Raw genomic sequence first — 18,547 nt, 5'->3', positions numbered from 1 at the left:
TTATAGAATATTAAATATACAGATTTTTTTTTTTTTACAGTAGTGTTATGATGTTTATAGTGTCCCACGGTGAACAAACATATTGTTTATTGTCATTTCGAGTGATTTTTCTCTTTAATATTTGCTGTATAGATATGGTCAATGAAATTGCCAAGGTTTCACATTTGTACCCCTGTTTCTTGTTTCATCAAAAAGATTTCTTTAAACCGTTATTTTCTCTAATCACTAAAGAATATGCATTCAATAATGCTTTTATTTATTTTTACATTTGTCTATCTAACTTTGTTTGTTTAGACTAAACACCTAAACATGTCATACTGTATAATTTGATTGATCCATTTTGTAATCACCCAGAAAGAATCCATTTTGATATTTACAATGCAGAATAATGTCATCTGTGAATCATCTAGATCAGGGGTGCTCAGCTCCACTCCTCCAACAGGTCAGGTTTTCAGGATATCCCTGCTTCAGAACAGGTGGCTCAATCAGAAGCTCTGTCTGAGCCTCAGTCTTTTTGTTTTGCTGAAGCAGGGGTATCCTGAAGACCTGAGGGGGGGGGCTTGAGGACTAGAGTTGAGCACCCCTGATCTAGGTAACGTAAACGAACATTGTTACATGATTAACTAGATGCAAGTTATTAGGGCGTTTTTGTAAGAAAAATAGTCATAGGTAAACTCCCAGGCTGCCTTTTAAAGGTGGAATGTGACACTTAAAGCCATTAAGCGTGCGTTTTATGAGAAGAATTTATTGTTTTAAAAATTAAATGATGTGGACCGTTCTTTCATGGTCTCAGTTCAAATGTAAAAATCGCTTCTTTTCTTACAGAACACATCCAGACCATAATGACACTGGAAGAGTCTGTGCAACACGTCGTCATGACTGCTATTCAAGAGGTACTGTAGCAATAAACTTTACATCACTTAAACCGCAGGGGGGCTCAACTCCAGTCCTCAAGCCCCCCCCCCGCCCCCCCAACAGGTCAGGTTTTCAGGATATCCCAGCTTCAGCAGCGGTGACTCAATTAGAGGCTCTGTCGAAGACCGAGCTCCTGATTGAGCCACCTGTGCTGAAGCTCGGATATCATAAAAGTGTGTGTGTGTGTGTGTGTGTGTGTGTGTGTGTGTGTGTGTGTGTGTGTGTTCTCACAACACTGATACTGTACTTCATTTGAGTAAATCAACTTGGAATAAGATTGAAAAACCTCAGAGAAAGTGATGTCACACGTTTGGATCACAGTTCTAAAAATGACATCACAAAACCCACCTAGAAGTCAGTGATAAACTTTGCAATACATTCTAAACCCAGTGCTTTCAGTGGAGCGGACGCAGAGCTCTGAAATTGGTGCATTTCTAGTTATTCGTTTAAGAATGCTGTTCACATAAAACGCTATTAGTTCTTGAATTAATTTCTTATAAGTATAGCTTATGATAAATAGAGTTTTCTTTATGTACTTTAAAACTCTGTGTGAGCAGGTGAGTGAAACCAGTCCAGTGAACATTTGATATTTATTATTTGATTATGTTTAATCTGGTTTGATGGTAACATGCTCATGATATCAGTGTTTCATGTGTTGCATTTCCGTATTGGTCTTGATACCTAAACAATTCCCCCCCCCCCCAACACTGGCTAAGGTGGAAGCGTCACAATAGAGACACCTGGATACAATTTACTTTATTCTTTAAAAACAAATAATTTATTTATTTATTTTAATTTATTTTGTAGAATATACTACGGTCTTCATTCTAATCTGGAAATCTGTTCGCTGACAAACTTCCTATAATTTCTAATCCTTTCATTATAGCCCAGTGCTAATGTCCCTGCCTTGGAAGGATAACACTGCTTTAAATGTTTCCCTGTGTCCTGAGTAATTCACTTTCTCCTTGTGCTTTAGGCAGCAAATATTAGACAGTAAGCATGTACTCCAACCTAAAATATTCTATGCACTGTATACGGAGTTCACATTATATTACATACAATATTAATGATTTGTATATTAGATGTTGTTGAATAGTCTGTTTTTCACAGTGCTTTGTACACCCCTCTTGGTTTCCCTGTTAAACGTCACTGTTTGTATTTCAACTTTCAGAAGAAGGTGGGCAGAAAGGGACGGTTTTTCGTATTCATGATGCATCATATTAAACCCATTTACTAGCAGAGGTGTTTGCAACACAAGACTTAGGGATGTTTCACAAGTCCATAAGGCATTAAAGGAGTTATCTTAAAATTATATCCTTCTGCCTTGTAGTACAATATTTGTGCAACCTGATGTTTACTGGCTATGCACTTCTTCAACCGAGGCTGTGCTAATAAATCTGTGTAATACGTCCGGCATAAGTTTATGGGTCCATGTTTAAATGGATAAGAAGCAAAAGGTGACACTGTGCTCATTTGCATGTAATTTCCCAGAATCCCTGGCTGCAGTGGACACTATGCCAAGAGATAATGGGGAGAGGCAGGGTTGCAGACCTGTCTGAGACGTGTGAATGTGCTCACAAGTGATATTTTGATTTGCTGTACGGTGGAGGGTTTTTGTCACTTTTTTCTCACCATAACGTATTTTGTGTCTGGTTAGAACCGATGTGTGATGTGTAATGTATTTTGCAGTTGATGAGTAAAGACACAGTGGAGTCTCCTTCAACTGATTTACCTGGAGATCTGGAGCACCAGGTATATATTTTTATTTGATTTTTTTTATCATCATAGTTCTAGAAAGTGCAAAGGTGTCATACGCAACTAGATCATATTAACACATCAGGCTATATCTTCTCCCTGTCTTGCCTACACCCATCAGTGGATTTTATTCATAACCATTCTCCTTATGAGCTCCCGTACAAATATTTACACACATACTCGCATCACAGGTTTGTTGGAGCAGATGCTAAAACATTGCTAGTGAGTCAGAAATGGCAAGCTTTTACCATAGCGTCTAATACAGTTTAATAGTCCTACCTGCTGTCATTTTGTTTTGAAATTTGTTGTTATTACAAGTACAGTGTCATTTTTATTGTGTTTCATGAAGCTATTAGCAAGCAGAGTACCTTACATTAACTAACTTGTATTCCTTCATTATACAGCTACACATCAGGCAGATTGTTTAATTAAATTTCCAAGCTGATGTATTGCCCACTGTTAAGCGAAACGATAACGGTTATGTAGTTCTATACAGTTCTAAAAAATATCATTATTATGTCAGTCTATTCCCACTTGTGACTGGAAATTATGGGGACAAAAAAAAGCTTGTTTGGATGTCCTGTACCATGTCTTGCTGCATTGCAATTCCCTGTACTGTATCCTTTGTGTAGCGCTGAGTACACTTTTGGCGCTATATAAATAAAGACATACAATACAATACAATACATTGTAGAAAACAATTTACATGTTGCGGAGATTTGCTAAACAAGGAGATTTACCCTGCCACGGTCCTGACATTTTAATGCACAAAAAAGGTAGTAAAGAAAAAAAATCTGGTGATACTTGTAATATGTACATCATTTAATTCCCCATTTTGACACTCCCCAATTTGGAAGCTGTAGAGCAATGTACTGTATCTTGAAACACTGAAGATACGAATCGCGAAGTGAAAATGTATTAATTTTAAGTCACGTATGTCCGTTACCGCCATAGCAAGTACTGTATATACCTCGTTAGGTAGGATAGATACACGCTGTAGGGTTATATAGCCTTGATAGTAATTTAGCCTTGATAGTAATTAAGCATTGATATTGATTTTGAACGATTTTATAAATATTTTAGCTAAAAAGAACACTTGAGGAACTTCATGACGCTCTGGCAGAGAAAGATGAACTAAAGCAACGATGTCAAGAACTTGATTTACAGGTGAGAACTTTAAAAGATAAGAGGGTCCAGTGAAAAGCTGTAGTCGGGAAGTGCTGAAACTGCACCTGTTACACCAGGAATTCCAACATGTATCATATGAGAGCCTCAACCTACCGCAGAGTTCAGGGATAAGTCACTGTTGTACAACATGTCCACAGATGTTCAATAGTACAGTTGGTCATTTATCTTGATCTGGGAAAACCTTTTAGGTTCGGGTATAAACGCTTAATTTTAATCCTGTACAGATATACAGGGTCTTCTGTTCTGTTTCAGACAGTTCCTTCTTCCCCTGAAACAATATTGAAATCCTTGATGTGCAAATAAAAATGTGGTGTTCCGTTAGTATCATTTGTGGCTGTTTTTGCTATCTATTTAGATCAGTGGTGTTCAACCTCCATTAAGAAGAACCCCAGCCAGACTGTGTTTTGGGTAACCAAACTCTCTGTATATGCCCATGCTTGTTACTCCTCTGGTTATTCCTAAAATGAGGTGTAGCTGGGGTTCCTGAGGAGAGGATTGAAAACCACTGATTTGTCATATCTGGACTTTCACCTGAGCAGGTATGTGTTGGAACACTGGGTATTACTCACCCAAGAGTTGTAGCACTTATCAGCTATTCAGTTAAATAGCACCACTAAGCATTTCTAAATAATCAAAGGAATTGTACAATCTAATACAAAGTCTTGTAAATTTAAGTAATACACAATTCCTTTAGTCATTGGACTTAAAGGGAATCATATTTTTGAATGCACACTTGATATTTCAGTTTCCATTCCATCACAGTTTTATTTGAGGTAGGATTTGACTTGACATGGGGCGGTTTGGATGGTTTTATTAGTACTGTAAATTAGTTCATTCATCAGAAGAAAAGACAAAAATACCCAGTGCTACATTCAACATGACAAAAAATACATAGTTAAATATTTAAATGTTTGTATTCTCACAAGTAAGAGTCATCTAGCCAAACCCCCTTCCCCCCGCCCCCCGGCCAAAGCGTTATAATCCTGCAGCCACCGGGTTCCCACAGTTTTTGAGATTCCCTTTTTTGATGCCAGTGTTACTTATGGAGAAGTAAACGTAGCCATCGTTCTTAACCAATAGGAAACCGCAACAGTTGACGTATCAGCTTCCTATTGGCCCATGAGATATGGCAGCCATATTATTTCTCCTTGAAGGGGCACTGGTGAGTACACCAGTAAGTCACCAGCAAGTCTCAGGAAAAGGTGGGTCCCCAGCAGTAAAAATAGTGAGGTTCACCACCAGAGAGCCTACTGGTTCCAACTTTGTAAAACAAAACAAAAATTACAAATAGTCAATAAAATCCAAAGCCAGACTGCTGGTTAAGAAGAAAAAAAGAAAACAGAAAATACAGAGTATTTATATAAGAAATTCTCTCATTTATTTCATAGCTCTAAATACTTTAAAATTCTAATATACATTGCAGTATTTTACCATGGAGCAACAATCCTAAGCGCAAACTTGTACTCGAGTTAAATATGAAAAAATAGACAATAGTGCACAATATTATTAGCGCTTCACTCATCCAATATTCCAATTTTCACGGTTATATATTTTTTCACGTTAGTGATTATTTTGCGCTTGTTTTGCTCAGTATTTTACCATGCCTGCTAGTTAATGAGTGATATAGAGATCCAATAGAGGGATCTATATGGGCCAATACTGGTGACCTTGCTCCTACTACATTTAATGCCAGAATAATCCATTTGTATTTGTGAGCCTTGCAGTGGGGAGCAACTTTAGCTTTTATCATCTTGATGAATTGCATATGTTGGTTTGCTATCGTATCAGCTACCCAATACAAAAGGATCTTCAATAAACTTTCACCCGGAGCTCAGAGTCCTGCGGTCCTCTAAGGGTGTAATGTATGTTGTGTCCTTCATCACTAAAAACTTCTCTCCACCAATATCCCTCGTCTACATCTTCTACGCGGTTTCTTATATTCTATCTTAAACCTTTTTTTTTATAAGCCCTTCGGGTTAAAAAAGCTTAAATGCACACTTATTTTGACCAAAAATATTTACTTGGAAAAAATAGTTTGGTGCCTCTTATTGTGGTTGGGAGAAATCCCAAGTTGGATATGAGCCCATAACTGTCTTCTAGGTTTAAAGTTCCCCTATAATAGCTTTCCAACACATTTTAATACATTTACCATATTATATACTTATCAATTACTTTGGTCTAAAGAGGGTGCACTTCTATTTGCTCTATCCCACAAGTTAAGTGATAAAAGTTTCCCCACTTATGTATTTCATGCTTTCCTGATCTTTGCTTGTGAAAATTTTGCAATTAAACAGACTTTCAGGGTGAAATGTTTACTTTCTGAACACATACTGTACAATTGAGCCTAATGAACTAGACCAGTCTGATTCAGAGAGGCTGGTAAAATGACCGTTGGGGTCTTTTTTGCCTCTCAAAGATTTTATGGAAATGTTGTTACTTGAATGGATCACCTTTTATTCCCTCCTACATCCACTGGAAATAAAGTACATTTCAATAGATTTCTCTGACACTTGTATTCTAAGTAAAATACTTTTTGGTGAATCCATTTCTTACGCCTCAAATTCCTGTAACTTCCAGAAATCTCATAAATTAAACACCCAAGATGTATGTGTTCGTAACCCTATCATCATATTTTAAATCCGAGCCCTTAAAGAACTGTCTGGAAAAATGTACGTGTTTGATATTTATAGTCTGTACTTCCCATTAAATTGTCCATTTAAAGAGCTATTTTGGTATTAAAGCAGGGAATTTAATCACAATATTCCATATCTGTGTGAGGCATCCTGTAGTAAAATAACACAGCAGTAAGCATTGCTGAATTGGACAGGGGTAGATTTTCTGTTGAATGGTATTGATGATGGCTAAATACCATTCTGGCAGTATGAATTACTTGTACACATTTGTTAATTTACCCATTAATTTGTTAAAATGACTGTCCTGATTCAAAGTATCCGTTATCAGCCTTGTTTTCGCATAATACTAAAGCTTGCATAGTTTGCAACAAGCATGGATTATATAATTTAAAAGAAAGGACAATCCAAATCAGATAAATGATCTGTCATGGTTCTGTTGGGAAAGGAGCTTTTTAAAAGAGGAAGATAAGACATTAAGACATTTATTGATGTGTTACCCTTTACAAGGGAGCAGCAATAGGAAAATATCGTAAGTCGTTTTATGTTAAAATGTAACAATTTAAGGAATCTGAATTGAAATGAATAATATGAAGTTACTGGACGTGTGAGGGGACACTTATGAGCTGCAAGGTACCAGCTCCAGTATTCTGCCCATTAGTTCAGGGGCGGCCAACTCCACTCCTCAAGGGCCACAAAACCCGTCACATTTTAAGGATGTCCCTGTTGGCACAGGTGGCTTAGTCTTCAAGTTAGACACCAGTACTGAAGCAGGGATATCCTGAAGCCTTGAGGCCACCCCTGCCTTAGTTACTTATAAAAGTCCCTGGGCGGCAAAACTTAAAGCCAAAAGGTGCATAGGATTTATCAAAGATAAGTGATCCAATTGAAAGCTAGGGTGTTTTTTTTGCTTTGAAACCTCTGCTGCAATATTTTTGCACAAGATTCGCCCCTGGTTGTCGCTCCGAGACTTCGATATATAGACGCCCTGGCCGCTTGTTAAGCTTTCTTCAACAGATGCATTTACAGAGATTTTTCAATTAATTCTTGACCAATTTGCTTATAAGGTTTCAATCATCACTGATTTTATCCAGGAATGTGAACAAGGTAGGTTAATGCTTGTAGATCTTTAACCAAATGTTAATGCTACCTTACTTAACCATGTTCTGGTGTTTGTCAAATTACCAAGCTTAGCACAACCGCTTTCACAACCCTAAATGTACCGTTTCCACGCACCTAATCTCTGCATATTTACTGCCTTTAATACACCCGCCACCATAACCCAACATTGTCTCCTCTCTACCTTACTTTAGCTCACTGAATGCGGCTTATGCAACCTGTGTGTACTCTGTCTGTTTAAGCATGACTTGGCTATTCCCTAAAATTGCTATTTTTGCAGTCACCTTGGGACCTTTTGAGTAAATATTGAAATGGAAGATATCCAGCGGTATCCGTTACATTTTAAATCCCAATTTACAGAAGATTTGTGCAGTGCCGTGGTCTTTAACTCACAAGGATCGGAATATATACACCCTGCACCAACTCCTCAAAATACTATAAAGTAACTTTAAACTTTATTGTTTGGTTACAGAATTCACATTTGCTGCTTTTTTTTGGGGGGTACAAAAGATATATATAGGTTGATTTACAAAAATCTTACTTTTTGAAGACTTTTCCGTAATGTCCTTTTTGAATAGTTAAAGATACAGACAATATTGGAGATAAGCGTTACACCCAGTAATTGTATTTTTTTGGACGTATTTGTAAATTTCATAGTTCCAAATGTTTATCAAATGTTATACTGCAATGTTAGGAAAGATATATTGTATAGAAAGGTGTAAGAAATATTAGACCTACCACCAGTAATTTTTATTTGTAAACTGTTTTACCAGGAAGTAATACTTTGAGAGTTATCTCTCGTCTTTAAAGCTGCAGTTCAGTCAATATCCTGCATGTGTGTTTTTTTTAATTAATCAGTTCTGTAGTAAGAAAAAATACTTTTAGCATTTTCTGTTTTTAAAAAAACAACTTTGAAAGACCAATTTTCTTGTATTCTATTTTAACAGCCATTTGCTTAGGCACTGCCCCTTCATGTCCTGTCACAAGCCCTGGCACACCCCTTTGTCAGCCCTGCCCTCCCTCTAGCACATGTCAGTGCAGGAGTGCTCATGAATATTCATGAGCTTCCACTGAGTGACAGAGGCAGAATATAAACATATGCCAGCTCTAATTATGTCACCAAATTTCGCCTATCAATACATGGAGAACGAATTGACCTGCAGCTATACAGTTCTTTAGGTAATTAGAGATTGCCCACATGAAACTATTGAAGTAAAAAAAAAAAAGACTGACCTGCAGCTTTAAGTATGTCCTGGGCACAGAGTTATGATGAGACATAAAAAGAATTGGCTTCTGCTCAGCTTGAATAAGTGGGGGGTGCAAACAAGGATAAAGTAATGTGAAAACAGAAAGGAAAAGATCCCTGTATTTACATGCACACCACCTCCATAGTACTAAGAAAGTAATAATATACTGGAAAGAGACCTATGTGGATAGAGGTGCAGTGCATGTAAATAAAGGGATCTTTTCCTCTCTGTTTTCACAGTTGTTATGACCGTTACATTAAATGTGTATTGGAATGGTATAGTAACGTACATAAGATATATGTGAACTGAGGTTCCACAAAGTCAGAGTACAGTTTTTTTTCTGGCGTTCCATGGAGAAAAAAATCCCTATTTAAGGGAATCTATAGCTAAAAATGTAGACACACAAAGCACAAGAATGTTGGGTGTTTGGAGCGGAATGGGCCGCAAGCAAAGTCCTGCCGGCGGTTTGCGGTTACTACAACTCGCCGCTGCACTTCGACCACCCGGCGCTCCCAGTCTCGTGGCCGCCCGGCGCTCCTAGTCTCGTGGCCGCCCGGTGCTCCTAGTCTCGTGGCCGCCCGGCGCTCCTAGTCTCGTGGCCGCTCGGCGCTCCTAGTCTCGTGGGCGCTCCTAGTCTCGTGGCCGCCTGGCGCTGCTAGTCTCGTGGCCGCCCGGCGCTCCTAGTCTCGTGGCCGCCCGGCGCTCCTAGTCTCGTGGGCGCTCCTAGTCTCGTGGCCGCCCGGCGCTCCTAGTCTCGTGGCCGCCCGGCGCTGCTAGTCTCGTGGCCGCCCGGCGCTGCTAGTCTCTTGTGGCCGCCCGGCGCTGCTAGTCTCTTGTGGCCGCCCGGCGCTCCTAGTCTCGAGGCCGCCCGGCGCTCCTAGTCTCGTGGCCGCCCGGCGCTCCTAGTCTCGTGGCCGCCCGGCGCTCTTAGTCTCGTGGCCGCCCGGCGCTCCTAGTCTCGTGGCCGCCCGGCGCTCCTAGTCTCGTGGCCGCCCGGCGCTCCTAGTCTCGTGGCCGCCCGGCGCTCTTAGTCTCGTGGCCGCCCGGCGCTCTTAGTCTCGTGGCCGCCCGGCGCTCCTAGTCTCGTGGCCGCCCGGCGCTCCTAGTATCGTGGCCGCAGTGGCCAAAAGTCCTAGACCAGTTTGGAGGGGGTGATTTTCGTCTTGATGTTTCTTAATTGTGTTGCACATTTATGTTGTTAATTATTGCTCCAGGTGGCCTCTCTCCAGGATGAAAGAAATAGTTTATTGGCTGAAAACGATATTCAGAATGAGAGAATAAACCAATTAGATGCTTTCGAGGAACCCAGCACAGTGGTGGCAAAGAAATATTTCCAAATGCAGCTCCAGTTGGAACAAATACAAGAAGAAAATTTCAGGTACCAAATGATGTGTGCTGATAACCACAGAGGACTTCAAAAGTCGCTAAACTTAATTTCCCTAAGTATTATTGCCGTACAATGCAGGGGGTTACATGTCCTTTTTTTTTTTAATTTCTGGACAGGCTTGAAGCTGCAAAAGATGATTACCGGGCGCACTGCGAGGAGATTGAAAAACAACTGATTGAGACACAAAACCGGAATGATGAACTGGCCAGGTTAGCTGAAGAATCGAGAGCCCTGAAAGATGAAATAGACATTTTAAGGTACGCATTGATCTCAAGCAGGATGATTCGTGGCAGCATTTACTCTCAACCCCATTGTTCTGTGACACATACTGTAGGAATCTTGAAAATATTTTAGTTCCATATGATTTTGTTCACTAATGCAGGGGCGGTCAGCTCTAGTCATCCAGGCCCCCCAACAGGTCAGGTTTTCAGGATATCCCAGCTTTAATCAGCCTCTGATTGAGCCACCTGTGCTGAAGCTGGGATATCCTGAAAACCTGACCTGTTGGGGGGGCCTGCATGACTAGAGTTGAGCCTCCCTGCATTAATATATTGAGCATAGTGTGAGCATGAGCCACTAACATATGTTAAATGATATGGAGAAGGGGCCTTGTGGTTAAATAACTGAACTGTGAAGCGCGCAGGTCCCGGTGACTGCCCCTACCAATTTTGGGAGAATTCCTCTCCCTTTGCCTCCTAAATGTATAGTGCTTGCCTTGATGTTACTTTACTATATAGGGAATTTAAAATGTTTTATACACTGCATTAAATATTGTTTTACAAGATTATTGGATCTATGGATTATTCATATGAATTGTGATGTATTTTTAATGTAGCGAATGTGTAGATTGGAACAGTTTGATAGCGTCCCTCCGTGTTGTAGAGCTACCGCAGACAAGGCCGCAAAGCTGGAGTCGGCGGTCGAGGTTTACCGTAAGAAACTGGAGGATCTTACCGACTTGCGCAGACAAGTAAAATCTTTGGAGGATACCAATTTGATGTACATGCACAATACAGTAAGCCTGGAAGATGAGCTAAAGAAGGCAAATGCAGCCCGATCGCAGCTAGAAACGTACAAAAGGCAGGTAAGGAAATAGGTTGGTAATACGGCTCTACCAAGAGCTGCGAAACGGAACATACGTAGTACAAATACTCTGGGAGGTATTTATCAATATCGCCTGGCCACAAATTGGATGTTTTTACCTGGATAACTTTCCTCTCTGTTTTGCAGAGATTGACTAAGGGTCGATAAATGGAAAGAAATGGTCATAATCTGTATTCAATATCAATACTATTTCTCGGCCTGTAGTATTTTTTTACTGAAGCCATATCGCAATGTTCTTTTTGAACTGTGTTGTATGCGGATGTATTCAAATAAGGAATTAGAGACAAATTACAACATTACATGCTATTCCCTTAACTCCAATACCTGGTTATATCGGGCTATCCCCAAAAATATTGCCGATTTTGATCACCTACCAAGCTGATGTTGGACCTATCTTTCCTATGTATAGTACAATGGCCACTCTATACAAGGGCAAGATGAGACTAGCCAACCTCAAATAGATTAATATTATGTACTGTGTTGAATTTTTCTGCCATAAGGTTTGTTAGAAATCCTGATAGTAGAAAAGTGTGCTATCTACCCCACACATACAATTGCACGACTAGCAATAATTAACACAGATTTCTATAAGTTCATGCTTATTTTTGTCATTAGCATTATTTAACACAGAGTTAACCAAATATTGCAATGTATTTGGGAATAAATAATTCTTAGGGAATATTGCAGGAATTTTGAAAATGATCGCCATAATCCCTTTTTTATCGCCAAATTGTAGCGCAGCACAATCGACCTCAAATGAGATCTGATTTTAATATATTTGTGGTCCAGACGAGCCTCTAAATGTGAAGACGCAGATTTAAAACCTAGTGCTCTGGGCATCTTTAGACAATTCATTGTATTTATCGTTTGCCTCGTGTTTAACAAATTGCGATCTCTTGGGGTGCAAGATTTGTGTTGTGCCTTTTTGATACGGTAATTTGCACAGCTGTGCAGCCATTGATTGTTATCTGACCTCTGTCTTTTATCCCAAAAGGTTCAAGATCTTCATACCAAACTTTCAGCAGAATCGAAACAAGCGGATACACTGGCATATGAAATGAAGAGACTTCAAGAGAAGCAGGAGGCATTGGTTAAAGAAAAAGAGGTAATCCTTGTCAAAAGCCGTAGGCCGCATCCATGGTGAGCGCAACAGCCCGCGCGGCCAAAATGCTGTGTCCCTCTATGGGGCAGGCCATAGAGCGCACGATAAGGAGCGCCGACGCGCCCTTACATGAGCAGACAAAGTTAATTTGTTTCTGTCGCGTGATGGCCGGGGTCACGAGTGGTTCACCGAATGAGGTCGAAGCAGCTCGGTGACGCCACGCCTCCCAGTCGCGTCTACCACTAGGCCACAAATCACTGCAGCTACAGGCGTGCGTGACACCACGAGCACGGTCGCGCGCGCTCCCCATGGACGCGGCCTTAGAATAAACAATGTTAAGGCGTTGTTTAGAGGGATAGTAGTGAAACCGATGCGCAGTATCGGAAGTTATAGCATGGTAATTTTTGGGGGCTCTTGCAGTGTTTTAGGGTTTCAGAGAAAGCATGGGGTTTTATTTCTCTGCAGTTTTAGTAAAGCATTTCATGGTTTGCTGCTTATTGAAGTGCAGAATGACAGTTGTCACATTTATTTTAATGTACACATTTTCATAATTTTATGCACCAACATAAGAATAAAATAGTTACTCTCTGACACACTGCCCCTATATATCGGTAATGTCACTTAAATCCAGAAATGTCTGTATTTTGTTTAAATGTTTCCCGTTTCCTTTTTAGAGACTTATAGTTCAACGTGACGCCCTAAAAGAGACAAACGAGGAGCTGAGATGTTCCCTGGTGCAACAGGATCATCTTAATCAATCCGGTATGTCATATTCCCCCAGTACATGTTCAGAAAGTAGCAGCGCGACATGATGTGTAGCAGAATTCTTAATGCATTATCATCTGGTTCTATTAGGCCTTGTTAAAAATTAATGAATTAACCCTTTGGGTGCTCCACTACATCATGGAATCTGGCATGACATTGTGGCTACTGGCTACGTCTTGAGCTCTCCGCTCTTTGTCATGTGGGAGCTCCCGTTCTGTCGATCGCTGGACCTGATCTGTCAGGAAGAGGTGGTGGGGGTGGGGGGAGGTTTAAAGTAGCGGTCACGAGATTGCAATGTACCACAAGGCTGCGGCACTCTGGTGCCGTGGACCCATCGGAACGCAAAGGGTCAAAAGCTTTGAGAAGACGAAAGATGGAGTTAAAGCTCCACATTGTTGTTTTTTTGGTCATATTCCGTTCTATCTCATGATCTCATCCAGTTCCAGCAGCAGAACCGTCTGTATTGCGGTTTAAATGTATTATATTTGTTTTAATTACAGATTTGAAGCAGGGGGTCTCTGGAGCTGAACTGTGTTAATTTGAGCTCCAGGGACTTTCCCCTTCCAGAGATACTTGCCTTTGTAGCGGTGCCAGTATCTATGCAGGTAAGGAACTGTGTGCCTAACATAATGGCAGCTTTAAATGCCACGTGGGCCAACTGGAAGCCGTGACATCATCTGGTGAGGCTTCGTATTGGCCAGCGTGACCGTGGCATTTAAACTCCTCAGAGATACCGCCCCCCCCCCCCTACGGAGGTAAGTATCTCTGTAAGCAGGGGGTGCTTGGAGCTGAAATTAACGCAGTTCATCTCCAGAGACGTCTGTAATGAAAAACATAATTAGAATTAAACCGCAATGCAGCCTGTTCTGCTGCTTTAATGTAGCTGTGCAGCAGTAAGTACAGCTAGCTCTTGTACTGTGACAATAACAGCAAACACGGTTTATGGGGTAAGGAAGTGTTCTATTGATATTCATTGAAATAAATAACATATATTTTTATATTTACTTTTAGGTGATTCTGGGGTGAAAAATTATGACAATCTTGCTGCTGAACTTCTACCAGTGGAATATAGGTAAAAACATGCACATGGTGTCACTCAGAGAAAAAGTAGCTCAACAAATACATACCTCTTCAGTCTCCATCCTCCGTTTGCAAATACACATTCTTTGATGCTGCGAATGTTAAAGGTGCAGTTTCCCCTAATCGCTTTCTCCTTTTGCCTCCCCTCCCCTGGGGCTTACCTGGGTGGAAGCAGCTCTGGGGGTCCTCTGGTTGCCCAGACAATTTTTGCTGCCGGAGTCTCCTCTCCCTCCTGGGGGAAACAAATGCCCCGGCATAGTGCAGGCTAATAGGAAGCCACAACATATGGCGTTGCAGCTTCCTGTCAGGTGACTGACGGAGCTATATAAACTATTAAGTAACCTGGCACCGAAAGCTGTACGTATCTGAGGAGCTAGGGAGCTTAATATATAGCGCGATTGCGCTCTGGGGCCTCCCCTGGTACAAATACTAAGAAGATACATCTCAGATTTGGTTGGGATTTCTGCTTGAACTTGTTTTGCTAGCGAGAGTTAAAGCAGGGGTGCTCAACTTCAGTCCTCAAGACCCCCCCAACAAGTCAGGTTTTCAGGATATCCCAGCTTCAGGACAGGTGGCTCAATCAGAGACTCCGTCAAAGAGCCACCTGTGCTGAAGCTGGGATATTCTGAAAACATGACCTAGGGGGGAGGGGCTTGAGAACGGGAGTTGAGCACCCCTGAGTTACAGCACACCGCTTTCCCGACCCCTGCGGCAGAAATCGCGTTAAAGGTTGTGTGGCTGTCCTTTTCTCTTCATATTGCCATTTTGTATATTCCGGTTTTGCGTTACTGCAGTAAAAAATGTGTTCTTTATTCACAGGATGCTTTAACTATCGCCCAGATTGTAACTGTCCGTTTTGTTGACTTTGTATTTCTTCTAATTCATAGTTTTGTGCTGTATATTACAGAGAGGTGTTTATAAGACTACAGCATGAAAATAAAATGTTGCGTGTGCAGCAGGAAGCATCGGAGAATGAGCGCATTGCAGAACTGCAAGGGCAGCTAGAAGACAAGCAACGCAAGATGAGTGAGCTAGAAACTGAAAACAGGTGATTTCATTAATCAGAATGTTGTGTTGTGTGAGTGTGTGACACACACACACACACCCTGTCTGTCTGTCTGTCTGTCTCTCTCTCTCTTGTTTCTCTTGTCTGGTCTTTCTCTTCTCTCGTTTGGTTTCTCCTGTATGTCTGGTCTCTCTCTTCTGGTCTCTTGCCTCTCTGTCTCTTTCTGTGTCTCTCTCTCTGTCTCTCTCTGTGTCTCTCTCTGTGTCTCTCTGTCTCTCATATAACTTCTTATAACTGCTTATCAGATTAAACATCGGCCGTGTAGAGGAGATGCAGCTACAAATTACGGATCTGCAGAAGACATTGCAGAATGAAGGGACAGAAGAAGAAGAAGTGGGTGTGAGTACCTCTGCACTTTAATAATCTATAAAATCTAAAGCTTCCCTTACCTTGTGTAAGGTAGTAGAATCTGAGCAGGATGTAATTTCTCTCCAGAAGGACTTGGAGAGACTGGAAACTTGGGCAGGTAAATGGCAGATGATGTTTAATACAGATAAATGTAAAGTTATGCATTTGTGAAGCAAGAATAAACAGGCGACTTACTGTCACGGTAGCTTATGACAAGATATAATGAACACCAAATATCTGGGTTGAACTGAACGAGGCTTAGATATAATAAAATATATTTATTCCTTAAAAAAGGTGAACACAGCAATATAGTACAATTAACAGACAAGAAGGTAACACTTACTTAGGGTTGGGGGATGGAGAAGTATCAGCTAGCAATTCTCCAGCAATTCTCCAGCAATCCGGTGACATCCCAGGTGGAATCATAAGCACAACTAAAAACTGTAGGGTTGACACAGTTTATATACCTGTGTAACCCTATTCTTAACATTGAATACAGACTATTGGTGAAGAATTATCTGTATCCAATCCCTAACGTGGAGACACAGATTAACCCATGCCGCCCAGCTAATTAGCCCATGTGTACTGGGACTCTATGGGTAGCCCCATAATTAAATCAGGGGCGACGACCAATCTACCAAATGAAGTATCTGCATTGTTTGTAGGTGTAGACATAACACTTACAAACCACTCCAGTTTGATGATTCTTCACCCTCAGGTAACAATTAGAGTGGCAGAGTCTTGTTGATTAGTACATGGTCGGTTGATTAGTACTCAGTGTAAACAATCAGGCAGTTAACTTTTGATCACAGTGCTTAGGCTCAATCAGCCGGCTGCCCTTCATGACCTATTAGCATAGCAGATGGAGTCTGCATTGTCAGACCAGATCCAAAATACCATACATATACACTTTAATATCTACACATATTAATAAGTTTCATTCTGGTGGACTCAGTGGGTCGAAATTTGCCAGTTTTTAATGCCTACAGTGCCTCCACATATTGGCCAAATATGAACTCTCTGTGACCTCCAGAACTGGAGATACAGAAATGCACTTTGAAACATTAAAATACAGGATTATAATGGAACAGGGGAACATACATTTTCCTGACATGACAAGGTGTAAGCCACATTCCTGGACCGCAGTCCAGTTAACCCCTTGCCTCCCTGGTGAGGTCAGGGGGTGGCCATAAGGGGTGCAACCCCTTTAATACCGGGCCAACCCCCTCTCCCTCTACACTTACAAATTAAATTGGGTGAATTCTTGATGGAGAAGGATTTAGGAGTGCTTGAAGACAGCAGGCTTCGCAATAGTGCCCAAAGTCATGCAGTAGCTGCAACGGCAAACAAGATCTTATCTTGCATCAACCGGGCAATGGATGTAAGGAAAGTAAACATAATTATGCCCCTTTACAAAGCATTGGTAAGACCACACCTTGAATATGGAGTACAATTGTGGGTACCACTCCTTAGAAAAGGCATTATGGAACTAGAGAGAGTGCAGAGAAGAACCACCAAATTAATAAAGGGATGGACAATCTAACTTATGAGGAGAGGCTAGCTAAATTTAGATTTATTTACATTAGAAAAGAGGCGTCTAAGAGGGGATATGATAACTATATACAAATATATTCGGGGACAGTACAAGGAGCTTTCAAAAGAACTATTCATCCCAAGGGCAGTACAAAGGGCACAGGGTCGTCCCTTAAGGTTGGAGGAAAGGAGATTTCACCAGCAACAAAGGAAAGGGTTCTTTACAGTAAGGGCAGTTAAAATGTGGAATTCATTACCCATGGAGACTGTGGTGGCAGATACAATAGATTTGTTCAAAAAAAGGTTGGACATCTTTTTAGAAAGGAAAGGTATACAGGGATATACCAAATAAGTAAACATGGGAAGGATGTTGATCCAGGGATTAATCCGATTTGCCAATTCTTGGAGTCAGGAAGGAATTTATTTTTCCCCTTATGAGATATCATTGGATGATATGACACTGGGGTTTTTTTGTTTGCCTTCCTCTGGATCAATAAGGAAGTATAGATATAGGATAAAGTATCTGTTGTCTAAATTTAGCATAGGTTGAACTTGATGGACGTATGTCTTTTTTCAACCTCATCTACTATGTAACTATGTAACTATGTAACTATGTAACTATGTAGCCAACGTGGTTGTTTTGTTTTATCCCAGAATAGTATTCATACTTCTGTGATTTTGTTTTCTAATTACAACCACACAACGAGGATTGATATTGTGCCGGCTAGTACATATAATAACTGGTATTTTTAGGAAACCTGTTATTGATATTATAGGTACATAATGAAGATTTCTGTGTGCACATATGATGTCATTTTTATAATGATAATGCCTAATGGAATATGTTAGACCCCTATGTTACCGTGGCCGTCATTTTAAAGAACTCTGGTGTAGCAGTGCTAAGCAGCCCTTACCTGCAAATGAATCCTATTAAGACCGCAGTGCATTTTCAGCCGCCCTTTGCAGTGCGACCATGTTCAACCTTGAAATGCTCATCCATACAGTGTGTTCATTTATAAATTAGTCCTCTCATCTTTTCATTTTTAGTCAAGCACACTGAAAAAGAAGATTGAGGCGCAAATGTAAGTAAAGCGTTGTAGTTCTGTAACCCTGGAACGCAATCAGCGATACCCCTCTGTATGTGTGAAATACAAGCGCATACTGACCGACACTCACTCCACAGGGAGAAGCTGAAAGAAGTTCATGATGCTTTAGAGACCAAAAAGGAACTTCTTGAAGATCTACAGCCTGAAGTAAATCAGAACAGTAAGTGGCCACAATCTCTGCGTCATTTGTTCTACAGATAGT

At 40.8% G+C, this 18,547-nt stretch overlaps 1 protein-coding gene across 1 annotated transcript in view; it reads left to right on the top strand.

Moving 5' to 3' along the window:
• The window catches only part of HOOK1 (hook microtubule tethering protein 1), a 41,526-nt gene that overhangs the window by 16,054 nt on the left and 6,925 nt on the right, over positions 1 to 18,547 (top strand). The window contains exons 6-18 of the mRNA XM_075616004.1: positions 826 to 893; positions 2,605 to 2,667; positions 3,754 to 3,837; positions 10,069 to 10,232; positions 10,358 to 10,498; positions 11,124 to 11,325; positions 12,340 to 12,450; positions 13,122 to 13,209; positions 14,224 to 14,284; positions 15,200 to 15,340; positions 15,604 to 15,697; positions 18,287 to 18,321; positions 18,423 to 18,505. Coding sequence (XP_075472119.1) covers positions 826 to 893; positions 2,605 to 2,667; positions 3,754 to 3,837; positions 10,069 to 10,232; positions 10,358 to 10,498; positions 11,124 to 11,325; positions 12,340 to 12,450; positions 13,122 to 13,209; positions 14,224 to 14,284; positions 15,200 to 15,340; positions 15,604 to 15,697; positions 18,287 to 18,321; positions 18,423 to 18,505 — 1,335 coding nt within the window. The remainder of the gene's footprint in view (positions 1 to 825; positions 894 to 2,604; positions 2,668 to 3,753; positions 3,838 to 10,068; positions 10,233 to 10,357; positions 10,499 to 11,123; positions 11,326 to 12,339; positions 12,451 to 13,121; positions 13,210 to 14,223; positions 14,285 to 15,199; positions 15,341 to 15,603; positions 15,698 to 18,286; positions 18,322 to 18,422; positions 18,506 to 18,547) is intronic.

The sequence above is a fragment of the Ascaphus truei genome, chromosome 10 (genome assembly GCF_040206685.1).
Source record: "Ascaphus truei isolate aAscTru1 chromosome 10, aAscTru1.hap1, whole genome shotgun sequence".
In the NCBI taxonomy this organism is placed as follows: Eukaryota; Metazoa; Chordata; class Amphibia; order Anura; family Ascaphidae; genus Ascaphus; species Ascaphus truei.
This window is presented reverse-complemented; position numbering and strand designations above follow the sequence as displayed.